Below are 19,451 nucleotides of genomic sequence, written 5' to 3'. Positions count from 1 at the left end.
AAACTATCTCTTCATCACTTCTGCAGTACATAAATTGAAAATATGTTCCTTCCCTTTTTTTATTGTATAAATTGGTGGACAAGCGCACATCTACACGTAAATGCCACCACCCACCTTGAGATATGAGATATGTCTCAGTATAGTTACAACGGCTGTCCCACCCTTCAAACCGAAACGCATTACTGCTTCACGGCTGAAACTGGCAGGGTGGTGGTACTTACCCGTGGCGACTCACAAGAGGTCCTACCACCAGTCCCTAGAGGTAGCTTAGAGAAAATTTTGCTTAAACTGCTTTCTGACCTAAAGAACCTTATATTACTAGTAGTGTCGGCAGATTAATTGCGCGGGGATCAATATTACACTGTGTATCTCCGGCGTAGCAGCCGCGGAATCACAACTGATGCAAGTACCAATAAGCAACAGATTCTAATCGTATGTTTCAAGATGATAAACTTCACATTCGCAAAACCGCTTAATATTAAATCAAATGTGAACTCGTGTGGGTGTTTTAGCTAATCTAATTAATATTTGATAATGCATTCTGGCTTTAAAATTTCAAAACAATTGTCCTTGAATATCTATTGGGTAATCTATGTACACAAACGAAATTGTCGTAACTTTCTGTAACATCCATTACTCTAGATTATCATAAAAGTACTATAAAGAATTCCGTGAACCAATGTTTATCGACCTACAATAGGTAAGGGGGCCAATGGCACTAGTCGCCATGCGTACATACGACACACTCGCTCTTCGTGTATGGTACAAGTGAAATCGATAGGGCGGGTTTTGATTTTGAAAGTCTACTGAAAGATACTATTATACATACATACAGCTTAGGTACATTTAGACTACGCTAAATCTATTCGCCTTTGAAATTGTGAATGACAAATTCAAATTTAAATTTGCCGTCTTGCGTGTTTTTCCCTGTAACATGTTAATATATCAACAAAGAAATATGAAGATATTATATAATCTGTAACTAACAAACCAATGGAAGTGTGCAAGTGTTTATTTATTTCCATCATGATGTGCTTAAAAGGTTAACCTAAGTCTCTGCTGTGATGTAAAGGAGAGCACGTCTATGCTTTGTAGATTTATTCTCTTCAATTGTAGCTGTTAAGATCTGGCAAAACATATTGTATAAATTAAAACAACTTCAAACTTATAGCGACAGTGTATCCGTCATACGAAGATGTTTTTATAACCAATTAAATATGGAGTTAATATGAAAATCAATTCAATAAACTTACAAAATTCTAGTACAATTTCCATTTGAACCACTTTCACAAATGAAATACGATTTTGGTAAAAACTACTCGCGCGCATTTCGGTAGTCCAGTATAACAAAAAGCATCCTCAAAGGATAAACATAACAACAACTAACAAACAAGCAGACAGATATTCGACAAAATGTTAGATTCGTGCATTCAAACCGCTAACGCTTGTCTGTCCGCTCTCCGCTCGTCACTCACGCTAGTTCCAAATGTTTTATGATAAATTTTAAATTACATAATTAAGCATTCCGGTTAACAGTACACGTATCTACCTAACACATGTTGTATGTCACCTAACATCTGATTGTTGCGTCGAACTAAATATTACGAAAATCTCTTGCAATATCTTAAAATAAGGCTTCATTTGAATATTTTGTATGCAAATTAAAAGAATTTAGTATAATATGATTTTTTTATTTCACAATCATTAAGAATATTAGTTGTATCAATAATTATTATAGTGAATGTGTTAATTGTGTGATGTAAAAACATTTTTTTTTATTTTATAGATAACGTTTTAGAAGTTTTGTTAGCTCTTTAGGTGTTCTACAATTGATTTTATTATTAACAAAGCAGTGTTTGTTGTAATCACAAATAAGCACTATCGTAGTAAGGTTGATAAGGAGAAATCAGTTTTGTTAATTCGGCTAGCCGGTAAAGCCGGTAGCCTTATGGTAGGTAACGGCTTGGCTTGACCCCTGGCATTAATTAAATCCATGAACGACCGTAACAGCTTACCATCAGGTGGGCTGTATGGTCGTCTGCCAGTAAAGGCAACAAAAAAATAGCTCGCAAAGACCCGCTTACTTTTGCCGCCGCGAAGCAATCATGCTTATCGAAAAAGATAACAAGTTATTTCCATGGATGGCGCGAGATGCCATTGAAATAACAAAACTAACCCAACTTTAATAGAGAAGATGGTTGGCGCATAACACCTGGCCTCCTCTGATTATGATTACGAAAACCGAAATCAAACGAAGTTAGTAAATAAGAGATTAAACTTAAGATTAGGAAAACTGATAATTTCGATATCCATATCCACCGACCTACTCTCTGTATGTTGTTAGTAGTTCAGATAACTCATTCATGTTCAAGACCTCATACATAATTAGTACGTATCATTACACGTACACATTGATTAGATTCCAACTAGCTATTAAAAGGTGCACGCAACGACCGTAATAAACTCTGCACCATTGGCAGTCCGTGAACTCAGCGCGCTCAGCTAATCTCCGAGTGCTGCTTGTCGCAAGTCAATTACAGGATTTCGAAAGGCATAATACGTTTTGCAGCAGAACACACGAGTCCGCGGACATGCACTGAATATTTTTGGTTGCAACATTAAATATAATACACAGTATTGCTTAATTAGTATATAATCGTGTTAAGAGCCGGACAGTGAAGAATTTTATGATTTCTTTTTGAAGTGAAACTTCTTTAGGCGCGTTGAGGGTAAAATTGAACTCGTGACAGATTCGTTACGGATAGAGAGAAAAGATACAGTTTAAGAAGAGCCAGAATGAGAAAATAGACTGAGTTTCTCGCAAACCACTCGACCATGGAGTGAGGGAAAGCATAAAGCGAGCTAGGTCGTTTCTCTTTTATATAATAATAATATGATAATAATATAATAATAGTATTCTCTATTACAAGAGAAATTTAATTTAAGGATGAAAAATAAAGCAAACCTTAATACTACACCGCAAAAGAAGTCTCACTTCTTTCACGTGTACCAAGTTGGACGCGCCCTAATTTTTTTGGGATTTTGAACCAATTTCGTGGTGTCTGTGTTCGTAAGTGTTCAAACTTATGTGGCCGCAGCATGGTACAACTATATAGAAAAAAAGGTTCATCAGTACAAAATCAAAATGTAATTTTAGTATGAATAATGTTTACGTGGTCAGCTGCACTCAAATTTAAAAGAATTGCATTTTTGATGCCTCCAATGAACACTACTCTAACTCAAAATTTTGAAATTTTCGTTTTTCACGCAAATCGCTTCACTATTTTAAAAGTATTACAAATTATTATTGATGGGGTTCGAAGCAAGAGTAAATCAGCTAGTTAGATTACAAGAAAAAACCATAAATATATCTGCAATAACAAAGATTTTTTCAACTTTTTTCATTTAAACGCTCCTCCTGTAAACCTACGAATTTGGAGTTAGCGCAGTGTTCATTGGAGGCATCATTTTGAGATTTACAATTAGACTACACTATTGATATTTATGAGAAATTGAATATTACCAAAACTGCAGCCTTACGTAGTGCATAATGGATCGATCCTTCTATGTATAGGCGTCCAGTACGTTAAATTAATTGAGTAAGGTATTTATTTATTAAAATTGTTCGTTTGCTGTATGACTATATTCATATGTATCATTTGGGGTAAGTCGTATGGCCACATCGATAAGTACCACAATCCTACCTATTTAGCAACTAAGCCATTGAAATCGTGTTGAGCTTGTAATTTCTACGGCCTATAGTAAGTATTTAAAGAATGAATGTATTAATGAATGATTTCTTTTATTTCAGACAAAACAACAACAAGCCCATGTGTGTGCATAGTATCATTGAAAGTTAAAACATACTTAAAGTTACCAAAACAAATCAAATAAAAATGCATTATTAAGAATAATTATCAGTTGAATACATTTAAAATATTCCATTCAATTGATACTTATTTCGAACCAGCCATTAATATTATTATTATTTTTTATTTATTATTAAAGCCACTCGGCTAACTTTCAAAGTCGCGGCCTGACGAATAATACAGTTGAAACGATAGACCTCAAGTATCATGGCGTGTAGTGGCATTCAAGTGGTGATGTCCATGGACTATAAGCACTCCGGCGGTCCGTGAGCTTGTTAATTCCTCTACGCAATAAACAATATCTATCTATATATATAAAAATGAATTGCTGTTCGTTAGTCTCGCTAAAACTCGAGAACGGCTGGACCGATTTGGATAACTTTGGTCTTGAATTATTTGTGGAAGTCCAGAGAAGGTTTAAAAGGTAAATAAATATGAAAATGCTCGGAATTAAATAAAAATAACAATTTTGTTTTCCCTTTGATGTGTCCCCCGTCGGACGGATTCCTTTTGTTTATTTTATACAAAAGTTTAGGTATTTTATTTGTCGATTGAGGCACTGCGAAGTCTGCCGGGTCAGCTAGTAACCAATAATAATCGATTCGAGCCACCTTCACTACGTTGCTAACAGAGAAGGATAATAATATCGAGAAGCGAGTATTGCAATAATCTATTCTGATGTGGCTTCCGATGACAATAAAATTATTTTATTACATCACAATATTACGTAAGCTTTTATCGCAAAAGTCTCGTAAGGAAATTTCTAAATTAAAACACAATCTTTTAAGCTTTATTTATTACTAAAACTTTTAATTTGCATAATGAATTTTAGAGAGATCTTTATAAACTAAATTACAAGGATACATTAAAAATTGGTATATAGTTTTTGTTTTATTTACTTTGTAGCTAACACGCAGTAAGCTTCGAAGGGTAGGTCTGATTGTGTGATAAAATATCCTCCATTTTGTTTTTTCCCTACGCTGTGACTTAGCTTTTCTCAAGCCAGGTTTGAAAAGAATTTTCCCAAAAAAAGCCGTCGAGCCTATTAGCAATGTGGTATATTAACCATTGCCTATATTTATTCTGTTCCCAAGCGTGATTAGTCATCATTTCGACATGGAGTCAAAAGTCAATCAGTATGTGAACCCACGCGATATTATGAATTAGAAGGTGCGGCTAAGTAATTTTCGAAAAAAAAATTACAAAATGATTTCGAAATCAATATGAGAGCCGAGAGGTACTATTGAACTTTAAAGGCAACCTTTCTGACATGCCAGTTAGGTCACTTATGAAATAAACACTGAAAAATATTAGCTTCAATAAGCCGATACCGAGTGAATGTTGTTATAGCAATTTCATAAAAGACACACACCTTTTATTCAGCTGCAGTATTTTTGACCTTGGCTAGTCAATGGAAATTTTGCTGTCTATTATTTCTGGTGACCATTTATTGTTGTCTTTTCTGCAGACTTCAATGACCAGGAAACACGAATTGGTGAGGATATGATGCTCACTTTATTAATTGTTAAGTCAAGTTTGCGCGGGATGTATGTAATAATAATATGATCTGCGTCAACCCTGTCCCGCCGTCTCAATAGCCCCGACTGGGCTCCGGCCCGGTCTGAGGTAGGGCGCCGGTTGTGAGCTGGAGGAGTTTTAGTGAAGTTCAATTCCCACATACCCCAACTGCCGCGCGGGTGGGGAACCGGCGATTTTCTCCGGTGGAAAAAAGTCAAATTTGCGACCAATCTGATGGTTTAGTCTAACATGTCTAAGTCTGTCTTGCCTACTTCTGAAGCCTCATTTCTGTTTACCAAAGCATGTAATGAATTTAATAAAATCGACACTTGACAGTTGTCACAGAAAATATCCCATATCTGAATATCGCTCAATATCATCAGTCTGTTGACATCCACAACTGGAAACCTCCCCCGCCAAGTTTCACCACAATATGCGGTCTTGGACTACGTTTTATGTTCTGTTATTTCAAACGTCTTTACAATATAACTCATCTAATAATTTAAAAGATACAGAGTATTAACACGACGAGATGTTTACATTCCTTGACATCTCGCAAGTATTGAGCGCATATATTTTTCATATTTTGCTTCACCACTTTCTAGCCAATTACATAATATCGTCATCATCATCAGCCCACAGTCGTCTGCTGCTGGACACAGGCCTCTCCCAATGCACACCACTGAGCCCGGTCTTTGGCTTTCCTCATCCATTTCTTGCTGGCCACTTTTACGTAATATACCAGAGCATAAAGACAAGAAGGAACCCGTGAATTTATTGGTACCGTCATATACCTTCATTTATTGTACTTTAAAGAGATTCTTTGGCGAAGACTGTGTTTGGGAGCTTTTAGTTTTTACAATCTGTTCTTGCTTTGTTTTTTTCCCTACCTATGCTGATAGCCTTGAGAGGCTATTTCAGCTTCTCCTTGACGTGTAGGTAAACTCACGGGGCTCAAACCGGGAGGGTTGCTTACACTGGCCCTAGCAAGAGCAGTGCTTTACCGAATTTACCATCGGATCGGAAACGCGACCCACGGATTCGAATTCGGCAAGGACGGTGACCGGGGCACCTGTAATGGGTATATGGTGATTACAACAAAGAAATAAAAATAAAAATTTCCCGATTCGTATTTTTACGGCGGGAGAATTCGGCTATTAATGAGAAAATTACAATAACGCCGCTTCATGTCTTGCTATGCGTGTCATGAGATATTCATCAGGGAATGTGCAACGATGTTAATTGATTCGAACCGTAAGTAGTATTAGACGCTAGGCTCTTAAGGTCTATTACTTGTTTAAGCTACATTAAACTGAAAGTAGGTAATGTAACTAAAACCAAGATGACTGGAACAAACGGTTTCATAATCTGCATGCATACAGTATAAGTTAAGGAAGTGGTCAGTGCAGTAGCTCTGGTTGCGTAAATCGTTTCAACACAACGATTCGAAAGGGCATCGCGACGAAACTGGATCGGTACTGTTTTTCTTATTGTTTGAATGATATTTAAAGGATTATTGCAGGTCGCGTGTTCCTCCAGCGTGCCTACTCTTAATAAAAAAAAGATGCTTGGTGTCGTGGGACACCGGATAGGAACGAAGTTCCTTATTATAAAAACATTAATTTTAAGTTCTATTCGAGGTAGATCCCGGGATAAGGAACTTCGTTCCAATAATAAAGACAACTTCTTTCAAACCACTTTGTTCATGGCTTTCTTTTTCCAATCGCTTCTTGGTATCGATTTTATATCTTCTGTCCACCTTTTTCTAGAGCGCCCTCTCCTTCTTTTACCTCTTGTTCCTTTCCACATAGTTATCTGTAATATACATCTTTTGTCTGTGCGTATTGCTTTAAATATGTTCTGCCCACTGCCACTTCTGTTTTAAGGCATCTACAACTTTAGTTTTTTGTCTAATTTTTTCTCTTTTAACTTTTTGTATTTTTCTTATTTTTAGCGTGCCTACTCTTAGTGCGAACCAATCATTCGTTTTGACTAAAGTAGTGAATCCCAAAGGGGTCGATATCGACTAAATACACACACACGATAACTTAACCAGTAGCAAATTTTTACAAATGGGTAAGTATTTCGCATCAATAGGAAAAAACTAAATATATGTTTAAAGTAGTTTAGTTTTAGGAGTCTGAGGTATCATTGAATTTTGGAAAAAGGGTCTGTTGCACAAAATATTTTGGGAATATCTATTCTAAAGGGTAGTACGATTTTGATTACCACTTATCACGAAGAAAACCTTTCGTCCTCCCGTCAAATATATAGTGAAGACGTTGAGGAATGTTTCGTATTTTTGATACGAAGATAAAAACAAATATTATATATACATACATAATACAACCTAAAGCGTTGTAAATGTATATTTTTCGAGATGATACCATCATCTCGTTTTTACCATCGCACCGCCCGCCACCGGAGTAGAGTTCATCCATACTACCTGGAGCCACTGCGGTAATCCGCAGTGCGTTTCCAGAGAGCTTTTTTGCCACGTACCATCCGGCTATGGAATGAGGTCCCCTCCACGTTGTTCCCGAGCGCTATGACATGCCCTTCTTCAACGAGGCTTGTGGAGATTATTAAGCGGTAGACAGCGGCTTGGCTCTGCCCTTGGCATTGCTGAAGTCCATGGGCGACGGTAACTACTCACCATCAGGTGGGCCGTATACTCGTTTGCTTACAAGGGCAATAAAAAAAACCTTATTTGCAGATATGAAGTGAAAGTGAAAAAGATAAGTAAAATAATTTAGTTAATAAATATTCAAATAAAGTCCACTATTATTAAAAATATATACGATAATTAAACTTGATAATTTCTATTTTGGATGCTGTTCCTTTGAGCAGTGTATACTCATTCAATTTTAGATCTCAACTGCTATACTGCTTAAACCAAGTTTGCTATATTTATCTTGTAAGCCCCTCTTAGGAATCATTAACACATCAGACTATCACTTCAGATGCAATGATGATTTTAATCCAATTTTTTTCCTTAACGCATTACGACATGTGAACAGGAATCAAACCGCGAAGGCTTGATATTATCCAACGAAATTGGACAAAAGCAAAATCTGTTTCGAAAGATTTTTGTGACGATATCGGGGTTTCTATAACCGTCATGCACGCGGCTTTGGCTGTCTGATTTGGTATCGAATATTTTTGTATATATGAGGCAAACAAGCAGACCAAGGGCTCCCAAATATTACTTACACGTACAAGCAACACATTTGGTGTGCTTCTTACTGTTATGCAAAGGGTCGAGATTTTGTCTCTAAAATATTTTGGGGTAATCTTATTAGGAAATATTCTTCTAACCCCGATCCGACACTAGGCTGTGTAAGCACAGTATTCCCTCTTATTATTCTCTCTGTGTAAGCACAGTATTCCTGCTGCACGGAAATTTGCCATGACTTTTACGAACTGCCTGTCGGACGTCAACCCATCACGAATAAGAAGTCCCTAAGACATGCACTTTAAGATTTGAATCGGTCCAATTCTAAGCCAAAATAGTGTTTTAGTGAAGATACAAAAAACTTAGTATATAATAAAGAACGCATTGTACTTAAACCTCATGGTGAGGCGTATTGGGAACCCATTCGATTGGTACCATTAATCGACCCATATCTACTGTTAAGCTATCATGGATTTTAGTTTAAAAATTGTACTAATGTTTTAAGATGGATGGCAGCATAGACGTTTAATATTCTTATCAATGTGATATTCTCAATTAATTTTCTTCTATCCGTCGCTTATTGCCACCACATAAATTTATTACAGTATCTTGGTAGGTAGTGGTGGTAGGATCTCATGTGAGTCCGCACGGGTAGGTACCACCACCCGCCTATTTCTGCCGTGAAGCAGTAATGCGTTTCGGCTTGAAGGGTGGGGCAGCCGCTATAACTTTACTGAGACTTTAGAACTTATATCTCAAGATGGGTGGCGCATTTACGTTGTAAACGTCTATGGGCTCCAGTAACCACTTAACACCGGCTCGTCCACCCATCTAAGCAATAAAAAAAGGAGGTAGTTGAAAATAATTCTTGAAATATAAATTCGAAAATTTTATTCAAACAGAAATAAATCTATATATGATTTTCTGTGTTAGTGATCCAAGGTAGAACGTTTGAAAGGTGAATTAGTTAATGATTAACTTTAACAATCGCCCGATCACATGATTTTACGATATGACGTAATGTTGCCGTATTCATAAGTAGCTACTTAGATTCTTAACGTAATTATGATATTTTATTGTATGTACTGTGTGCACTATTTAATTGTCAAGGACATTTTTATTTATTACAATTAATTGTTGAACATCAGATCTGTAAATGTTAACAAATGATCTATGGCAATCGTTATAAGTCAAAGTGAAAGTATAATTCTAGTATTTTAATACCATAATTTCTTTACTGCACTAATTTCGAATTGAGCCATAAATTAAAATTGATATTCTAGGTATTTCTGATTAAGTTTAAGACTTAATTTACCTTGTTTCTTAGTTTTTCATTTCATTTCGAGATGGCATAATTAATGATGCAGAGTCCTTGAATGCGAATCACATGTACCCTCACTGACGTAGCACTGACTACGGCTTGCAAATTAACAATATTTAAAATTCAAAATTTGTTATTATGTTTCGGCTCAGAATACGCCCTTCAACTAGTAAAATTCTAGGGATGCTTAAAGAAGTAAAAGTAGGATTCAAATTAACCTAAAAGATGCTCTGGATTGCGACTATTTCACAAACTCTGCCTGTGTCAGCCCTGGCCAATCATTCGAATCATCTTGAAATACCTCACCTCGGTTTGCACTAGCACACATTACCTTAATTAGCGATGTGACCCTGAGACTTCTTGCCATCCGTAGACTTGTCTGCTAACAGGATCGGCAACATTTGAAACTGCATATTTGTAATGAGAGCGTAATGCAGCTATTCAACGCAATTCAACAAAATGAATCGGTTGTATTTTCTTAAGTTTTGTCAAGTCTTCAAAGAAACAATATGTTACTGTTTTGAAACATCCGTGTTCACGAAATCTGTAAAATTTTCGAAATGTCATATTGAGTATTAAATATATATTAGTACTGATTATATTTATTTCTGGTGCCTATATCTATCGTAACGCATTCATACGATCCGATGTGAAGGGTTCTATATTATCAAAATAATCCTAAAGACTCCATTTATAGATTCTGCTTACGTCCTAATAACGTTTGCTTATCATCCTAATAATACTAAACATACAGTGAACAGAGCTTTTTTCTAGATTTGCGGTCGAGCCCACGGGCCACTTGGTATTGAGGACCTGGAGGTCATGGACATGACAACTTGAATGCCACCTTCAACTTTTAAACATAAGGTCGATGTTTCAATTGCTCAGTACAACTGTACCTCCACCGTTGAAACCCTTAAAAAAATTGCTTCGCACCACGTACTTTTCGTCGGGGGGCTCCAGTAATCGCTTTGTATCAGGTGGGCAGTTAAGTCGTCCTCCCATACAAATTAATAAATAAAAAATATATAAAAAAATGGTGCGCGTGCAAATTAAATTGGTGCACGTGAAAGAAGTGAAACTTCTTTTGCGGTATGTAGTATTGCGGTTTTCCTCATTTTTCATCCTTAAATTGCTGAATGCTGTATATAAGAGAAACGACCTAGATCGCTTTGTCCTTTCCCTCTCTCCACGGTCGAGCGGTCCGCGAGACGCTCTATCTATTTTCTCACTCTCGCTCTTCTTGAATTCTATCTTTCCTCTCTACCCGTAACGAATCTGTCGCGAGTTAAATTTTACTTCCAACGCGCCTAAACAAGTTTAACTTCAATAATATTATACCCAAAACAATTAATTCCATCATAAATAAAGTAAAACAATTCATACAGCCAAAGTGCAGTGTTATAATAGCAATGAGTACCGCCTCATACATTAATACATCATATGTTACGAGATGACCGTATAAAGATAAAAAACACAAACGTTTTACATAATGAGAGGTGATCGGTGAACGGCGCGAGCGCAGATCTTGTACGAACATTCGTTAATCTTGGGTCTGTTTCCAATGTCAAATTTCAATTCCGACGTTTTTTTTTGCTGCCGTTGTAGGCAGTCGAGCATACGGCCCACCTGATGGTGAGTGGTTACCGTCGCCCATGAACTTCAGCAATGCCAGGGGTAGAGCCAAGTCGCTGCCTACCGAAATCTTAATTAAAAAAAACACATTTAATTAAAAAAACACATTTTCTTTTATCTATATAAAAACGCCTATTTTAAATAAAGAACGTTCGGTCTTTGGGTGTTTGTTACGCGAATACTACGCTGAATCAAACAATTTGTGAGTCTCACATCAATTTCAATTTAGGTCGCATTTTTATTTAGCTAATATAAGCTGTTTCGTTTCCATATTTTGTCACTTAATTTGTTTTCAAGTACTTTATTAACAACGTCTTAATCATTAGAAACGATAAAACGAAATCATTTGATTTACTTATCTCGAATGAATGAAGATTGGCTATTCGATTGGCTTGGATTGGATGGATCGATTGGATTGGAAGATTGGTTCGTGTTTGGTGTTTATAGGGTTCATATTCACTGTAACCTGAATACCGCTCTTTCGCTGTTTACCTTGAGACAGACGTAAGGTCGAAATTAAGTCGCAGAAGTAGTTTTAATATATTATTTAAATTTTATTTGCACTTCACAACTCTAACGATCTCACGACATACCATAATAACCTTTAAAATTAAATAACGAAATTAAACTTTTTTAATTTTTATTGGTTAGATGGGTGGACGAGCTCACAGCCCACCTGGTGTTAAGTGGTTACTGGAGCCCATAGATATCTACAACGTAAATGCGCCACCCACCTTGAGATAAAATTTCTAAGATCTCAGTATAGTTACAACGGCTACCCTACGCTTCAAACCGAAAAGCATTACTGCTTCTACTAAATAATATTTAATTACAAACTAAATATTTTTTTTGTGTTTTAAATGTAATAAAACAAAAAACCTACATATTAGAGTTTAAAACAAACAACTTTTATATTTTCAACAACGATTTTATAAACGTGTCGTACAAAACAACGTGATCATACATTTAAAGCATGCATCCATTCTGTAATGCTGATTCCTTTCGCTATCGATGAACGATGAGCTTACATCCAGCATGTGCATGGTACGTAAGGCGGTACATTCACTTGCGAATTATTTACGAGAGACAAATCTATAAATGCATCAGCGATCGCGTCGCAAAAAATTATCTCATTTTTTAAAATGAACCTTTTTAATTGTATGCCAGTACCAGCTGCAGAAAACTTGGATTACACGGATATTACTTAATTATATTATATTACATATCTTGCAATACGAATTCCGATCTTATCTATTATTATCGTTGAATATCCGACAATTCTTTACTACCTGATGGTTGTTTTTTTTTTGTATTTAATGTTTCGCATTGTTTCTTTTGTTGGTGTACAATAAAGAATACTCTCTCTCTCTCTCTCTCTCTTTCTCTCTCTCTCTCTCTCTCTCTCAAATGAAAACCCCTATTTGATAGTTCTTCACCGTGTTATAATAACGCCTAATAAAGCTGATCGTATTTTACATAGAAGGCTTTATTTAATATTTTTGAATGGTCAAAATAATGGCTGGGTGTGTAGGTTACATGATAGATATTCGTAATTATTACAACATAAAAAATTCAAATTATTTCGGTTTGTCCATCCTTCGTTTTTTCGTATCATAAATGTTGCGCAATTGTTTTAATCGCAAAATTTTCTGACCAAAACTAAACTATTGCATTTAGTTGTGATGAGTTTGATAATAAATTTTGTTATGAAACATATAAAAGGTTCATCATCATTGACCTGCCCATCTCCCAGTCACCTAGGGTCGGCGCACATATTCTCTCCTTCCATACTCCTCTATCATATACCATTTATTCGCTCACTCCCCTCTTACACATATCGTCTTTTATACAATCCATCCATTTTTTCTTAGGTCTACCTTTTCCTCTAAACACATAACAGGTTAAGGGTTGGTAATTCATTTCCGTGACCTTAATTAGGAAAAGCGTTTTTTTTATTTCCCTTCTAGGCAGACGAGCATACGGCCCACTTGATGGTGAGTGGTTACCGTCGCCCATGGACTTCAGCAATGCCAGGGGCAGAGCCAAGCCGCTGCCTACCGTCTTTGTCAATGTGCTTTTGAAGCCATGACATCCGGCATTTTCATTTTTCAGAAGCATTACTGCACAACTCCGTAACGTGCTAAGCGCCCAAGCTATAATTAAGCCGTACCTTAATCTACATCGTCCCGATTAGCATGTGATGTCGTAGGCTTCACTTAATCTGCTACCTTGGTAAAGGTGTTGATTATCAACTGTGTAACATCTCGTCACTGCGATTCAGGAATTGTTCAATTTACGTGCACCGACATCTGTGGATAAAAAACTAAATAGAAAAAATCTTACGTTACGGACGTTTTTTCCCGGTTAGGGTACCCCTCCGCAACGTCCCGTAAGGAACTTCGTTCCAAAAACAAAAACTCATTTTTTTTATAATATTTTAAAACTTAGTTTGCTTTTAAAACAGTGCCTATTATCCTTACCATCCTTTTACCGAATAACTCTTCAAATGCTGTTTTAGTAAGCGGAAAGATCGAACAGAACTGATTGAATTTGAATTGTATGTTCCAATGATATTTGCACTACCGTAAGACGCGTGTCAATGACCTTTTGACATTGATGTACAGTGGATTACATCACACATGCAGTGCTCATTGTATGGCTTATACGGATGTGACAAGGTCTCTGTCAACTGTCATTAGTCTAATGACATTATGTCATAGGTCGCGAAATTTACTAGGCGTGTTTTATTTGTATTGAGCGTCAGGTGAGCTTCGTTCTATTTGATGATAAACATCATTAATCATGCTCACTATAATAAACTAGCGGCCCGCCCCGACTTCGCTTGGGAAGTAAGTAGCGCACGCGATGTAAAGAATATTAGGTAATTTTTTTACACATTGGGTTGTATTATTAGAGTTTCAGTGAGGATCCCTAATTTTTTTTTAAATATATTAAATATAGCCTATGTCACCCGGAGATAGCGTAGCTTCCCAACAGTGAAAGAATTTTTTAAATCGGTTCAGTAGTTTCGGAGCCTATTCAATACAAACAAACAAACAAATTTTTGCTCTTTATAATATTAGTATAGATACAGATTAGAGTTGAGACGAATGAATGTCATGACGAAGAAACGATTAAGGCAACTTATTTTTCGTCTTGAATTACAGTCTAGTACTAATTAAAAGGAAAAGTTAGAGAATTAAACAAAAGTCATTGCTCCTAATTAACGTTATGAAATAGTGAGAAACACAAGGTTTAATCGTGATTATTATAACGCAAACTGTAATGAGTTGTCAGTCCATTTAGTAGCAAAATTCCGTGAGCTATAAACACAAAGAACTTCGTAATGTGCTTAGAGTTTGAATCAAGCTCGAACCAATATAATGAATCGAAAAAAGTCAACTATTCAATAGTTTTCGGTAATCTCATATAAACAAATTTCGATCGATTTCAAATTTCAATTATGATAAATATTATTTAGTATTATTTTTTTCTATAAAGAGACTTTAATATCGAAGAAAACAAAAATCAGAATATCCAAAAAAATTGATACGACAATAATATAAATTCATTTGGCAATTCCTACATCCCTATCGATTCCACTTGACCAACGAGGTATGTAATGTCAAAGTGAAAAGTATTTTTTTTAATTGCTCTGGGCAGAGGAGTTCACGGCCAATCTGACATCTAATAATAGAAGTCACAACATTAGCCCCGCGATCCACTTCGAAACATGAGTGCGAAGTTTGCCCTGTATTATGTTTAGCTATCCGAAACTTCAGACCGTATCGCTTAATTGCGGCAGATATGGGCAGAATGGTAGTAACCAATAAAGCTAATCGAGCAATTTCAAATTTGTAACTCTATGTGACACGTAGATTTTATTTTTTATTTATTGCATAGATGGGTGGACGGGCTTACAGCCCACCTGGTGTTAAGTGGTTACCGGAGCCCATAGACATCTACAAAGTAAATCCCGCCACCCACCTTGAGATGTGAGTTCTAAGGTTTCACTTTTAACAGTGAAACGGCTGCCCCGCCCTTCAAACCGAATGGCATTACTGCTTCACGGCAGAAATAGGCAGGGTGGTGGGTACCTACTATTGCGGACTTACAAGACGTCCTACCACCAGTAAAAAAATCAGTAAAAAATCAAAATCAGTAGACTCAGTCTATTTCTGCCATGAAGCTGTAATGCGTGCCGGTTTGACAATAGTTGTCCCTTAGTCTCAAAATTATTAGTGTCATTCACGTTGTAATGTCTATGACTCCGGGTGATCACTTATTATAACAACAGGTTGACCGTGAGCTCGTTCAACCCTCTACCATAAAAAAGCCTGTCATTTCAAATAAAAGTTATGAAGTACTTATTCTTCCATTCAAACAATCTGTTTTCTGGTCTAGTCTATGCTATTGATTCTGTCAACACTTTGTCCTCTAAAAACTCACTGTGCTGTTTGCTAAGATTTGTTTTCAAAAGTTTTGAGGAATTTCGATCTGAGAATATCATTAAATAAATTTAAACATTAATACTAAATATACATACTTAATGCCTGTTATGTATTTAATGTTTATCATGCATACATGTAAATTCGTAAAAATCTGAAAGTCGAATCGGAATTATTTTACAAAACATTTAATAAATGGCTTTCAAAAAATGTGATGTCATGCAGTCGGTTTTTTTTTTGACAATTTGAGTTGAAAATTTTTGTTACATCAAAACATATATAATAAAAATAAACATATAATATCACTGTATTAAATCTTCTCAGTGGGTCGCGTTTCCGATCCGGTGGTAGATTCTGCAAAGCACTGCTCTTGCTAGGGCCAGTATTAGCAACACCTCCGGTTGAGCCCTGAGAGCTCTATTAGAGGTCAAGGCGAAGCTGAAATAGCCTTTCAAGGCTTTGAGCATAGGAAAAAAAAGCCGCGAAATTTATTATTGATGTTTTCATCATGAGCTCAATATATATAATTATATTTTATTACAGGCCGGCGAGCATACGGCCCACCTGATGGTGAGTGGTTACCGTCGCTGATGAACGTCAGCAATGCCAGGGGCAGAACTAATCCGCTGCATACCATGTATATAATGTCACATAATCTACTAATGCTAGCTAATGGTACACATTATTTAAAATCGGCATAGGGTCCTTCCGGCATAGCCAAGGGTCAGACTGTCAAATCCATCCGAATTGTATATGTATATCGTTTCCTAAAAAATGAAAACGGTAAGATATAACGAAAGTTTCGTGATAGACATAGGCCTATCGGTAATTGCATACCGCCCTACAAGGACTTAGGTATAAATCAAAAGAATAAGTAAATACGAAACTACAATAAAGTTATTGTGCTTAATGGATTGAGAATGGGAATCTGAATTGAAGATTAGACAGACAAACCTGTTAATGACGTTTAAGTTTCAAATTGAAATTATCATCACAAACAGAACAGAAACTGACAGACACGCAAACAAATTACCAAAGTAATTACGTAACTCTGTTACCAAAAAAAAAAAAAAAATGTACGACATACGTGCTTGTCTTTTTTTTTACCAAATAAAGTTTGAAGTCTAAACAAAATAAATCACCCGACCTCTTGCAGTCTTCAAAAAAAAACGCGACTATTTGTACGCCAAGCTCGTCCTCGGTACTCGCCCGGATGGACCGAGCCCCGAAGTAAAAGTCGCTCGGCAGAATCCCCATGTATAAAAGCGGCCGGCACCACTCACAGCATCATACCTCCTCGAACCATCCAACGGTTAACAACAGCAATGGCCAAGTTGATAGTAAGTTCATATGTGCTATTGGAGTGCAGTGATACGTGTAGTGTTGTGTTACATACGGAGCCCGAGTGAAAATCGATATCGAATTTTAACGTGATCTCCAGACGAATTATCTCACAAATATATCCTTCGAAAATTTTGTATTTGGAAATCGATGCGAAATCGTTTAGGATTGTGACCGGTCGATTAGCATATGATTATTCTAATATGCTCGATTGGATGTTACGACACTAATTTGAATGTTTGTTGTGCAGGTCGCCCTCGCTTTGATCGGCTGCGTGGCCGCCGAGCCTCCGGTCGGGTACAGCTACTCCGCTCCTTCGTCCATCGTCATCGGAGGACACTCTTCCCTCAGCAGCGGGGGACACTACACCCCGGTGCCTGTCGGACACCAGGAAACCGAGGGCTACAGTGTAGACCCCCATCTGCTCGAGAAGATCAAGACCATCATCCTTAAGGACGAGATCCAGAACCAGGCCTACCAATCCGTCTCTTCTTCCCATGGTCACGGACACGGCGTCTCTTCCCACTACGGGCCCCCCGCTCCTGTCTACGGCGTACCCCACGACAGAATCGTCGGCATCGAACTGGAGCATCTCCAGCAAGCTATCCAGGTCGCCCAGTATCACCAGGCTGAAGAAGGCTACGCTGGTGGCTATGCCGGTGGTTACTCTGGCTACTCTGGCATCTCTGGTTACTCCAGCGGCGGTCATGGTGGTTACTCCAGCGGCGGTCACTCCTACTCCGCTCCCTCCATCAGCTACAGCACCATCGGAGTCCCGTCAGGATCGTACGGAGTCCCTTCCCCATCATCGTCCTACGGCGCTCCCCATCATTAAACGAACTCAGTCATAGTCATATCTTATCATTACATAACAATTTATGTAATGAAACATCATGTGATCGCATCTTAGAGTAATATGTATTATATTAATATAAGTTTCTGTAAATAAAATCCTATTTTTGTATATGCTTCGTTAATTTCGTCGACTTTCTCGTGTGGCACTGGACGCACGATCTCCTTGGCCACCCAAGAACCCAAAAGCATATTAGCATAAGGTCACGTTTGAGCGTTCTCGAAAGTACAAGTCGTGGATGATGTCAGCGCTCGAGTTTTCGGCCCGTCAGCGGCTGAAGGCGAAATTATTCCACTAATATGAGATTTTGTTTGTCCAGTGAACCTGGCGTTCGCTTTGTTTCACTCGCTTGGCCACTTTTACTTTTAAACTGCCGGCATACGATAAATGAATCAGGTTTGTCGTTGCGAAATTGCCGGCCATCCAGCCGAGAGCTCGCCTAACCACAGACGTAATAAGATTGGCAGCATCAGATTACACACCCACGAATTAGCGTATTACGTTAATAGCCTCATATTTAATTATTCATATTTATCACACGTTTCGCGGTGAGTGGAGCATTGTGATGAAATCCTCGGACTAAATATTAGAAGGTTCTACCTCAGCATTTCGTAACGCCGGTCAATTAGCTGTTAGGTGAATCGGTGCGAGGAGGTAACACTATCACATTCTTTACATAACACTGCTCTGTATAACGTCTGACTTCACTAGTATTAAATTTAAGGAAAAACTGTTCTGTTCTGAATTATAGTTCTATTAGTGAATGCCAAATTTTAAGATTGCACAAGATTAAGAGATAATTGTAAGATAGAAATAAATAAACATAATTAAAAAAGAAGATCAGCGTCCTATTTTATGAAAAAATCGTAGTAGATACATCACTTTCAATAGCTACAAGTTTCACCTGTGCAAATTGAATGGACAACCCATTCTCTAAGTTAACAGCCGAAAGCTCATTTGTCAATAGAGTCTGAGGTCCAAGGCCCCGGCTATTTCTCAATTCGAATCCAAAATCAGTTTATTGCTCAGTAGTTAAGCCCACGTGTCCTGGCTTTATGTAATGTTTTGGAATTGATTTGAACTGGATTCGCGGATGTGAGCGCTTCACGGCGATAATAATGCGCTTTCTCCTTCAAGATTTGCTCCGATTTGCAGAAACATTTATATTTATGTATCACGCTTTAATTTAGTAGTAATTTTGTTACAATAATTAGGTTAATTTTTTTAAAAGTTTAATAAATGATTGATACATTATTATTGATTAATTTTTTATTACAAATAACAAATTAAA

At 37.1% G+C, this 19,451-nt stretch overlaps 1 protein-coding gene across 1 annotated transcript; it reads left to right on the top strand.

The window, feature by feature from the left end:
- Nucleotides 1–17,252: 17,252 nt before the first annotated feature.
- On the top strand, nt 17,253–18,271 carry CPG14 (cuticular protein glycine-rich 14). Its single transcript, NM_001173318.1, has 2 exons — nt 17,253–17,306; nt 17,558–18,271. Exons 1-2 carry the CDS (start codon nt 17,292–17,294, stop codon nt 18,140–18,142), a joined length of 600 nt encoding a protein of 199 aa, NP_001166789.1. The 5' UTR covers nt 17,253–17,291; the 3' UTR covers nt 18,143–18,271.
- Nucleotides 18,272–19,451: the final 1,180 nt, after the last annotated feature.

The sequence above is a fragment of the Bombyx mori genome, chromosome 10 (assembly GCF_030269925.1).
Source record: "Bombyx mori chromosome 10, ASM3026992v2".
Lineage (NCBI taxonomy): Eukaryota > Metazoa > Arthropoda > Insecta > Lepidoptera > Bombycidae > Bombyx > Bombyx mori.
Note: the sequence above shows the minus strand (reverse complement) of the source record. Positions and strands in the feature narration are given on the sequence as shown.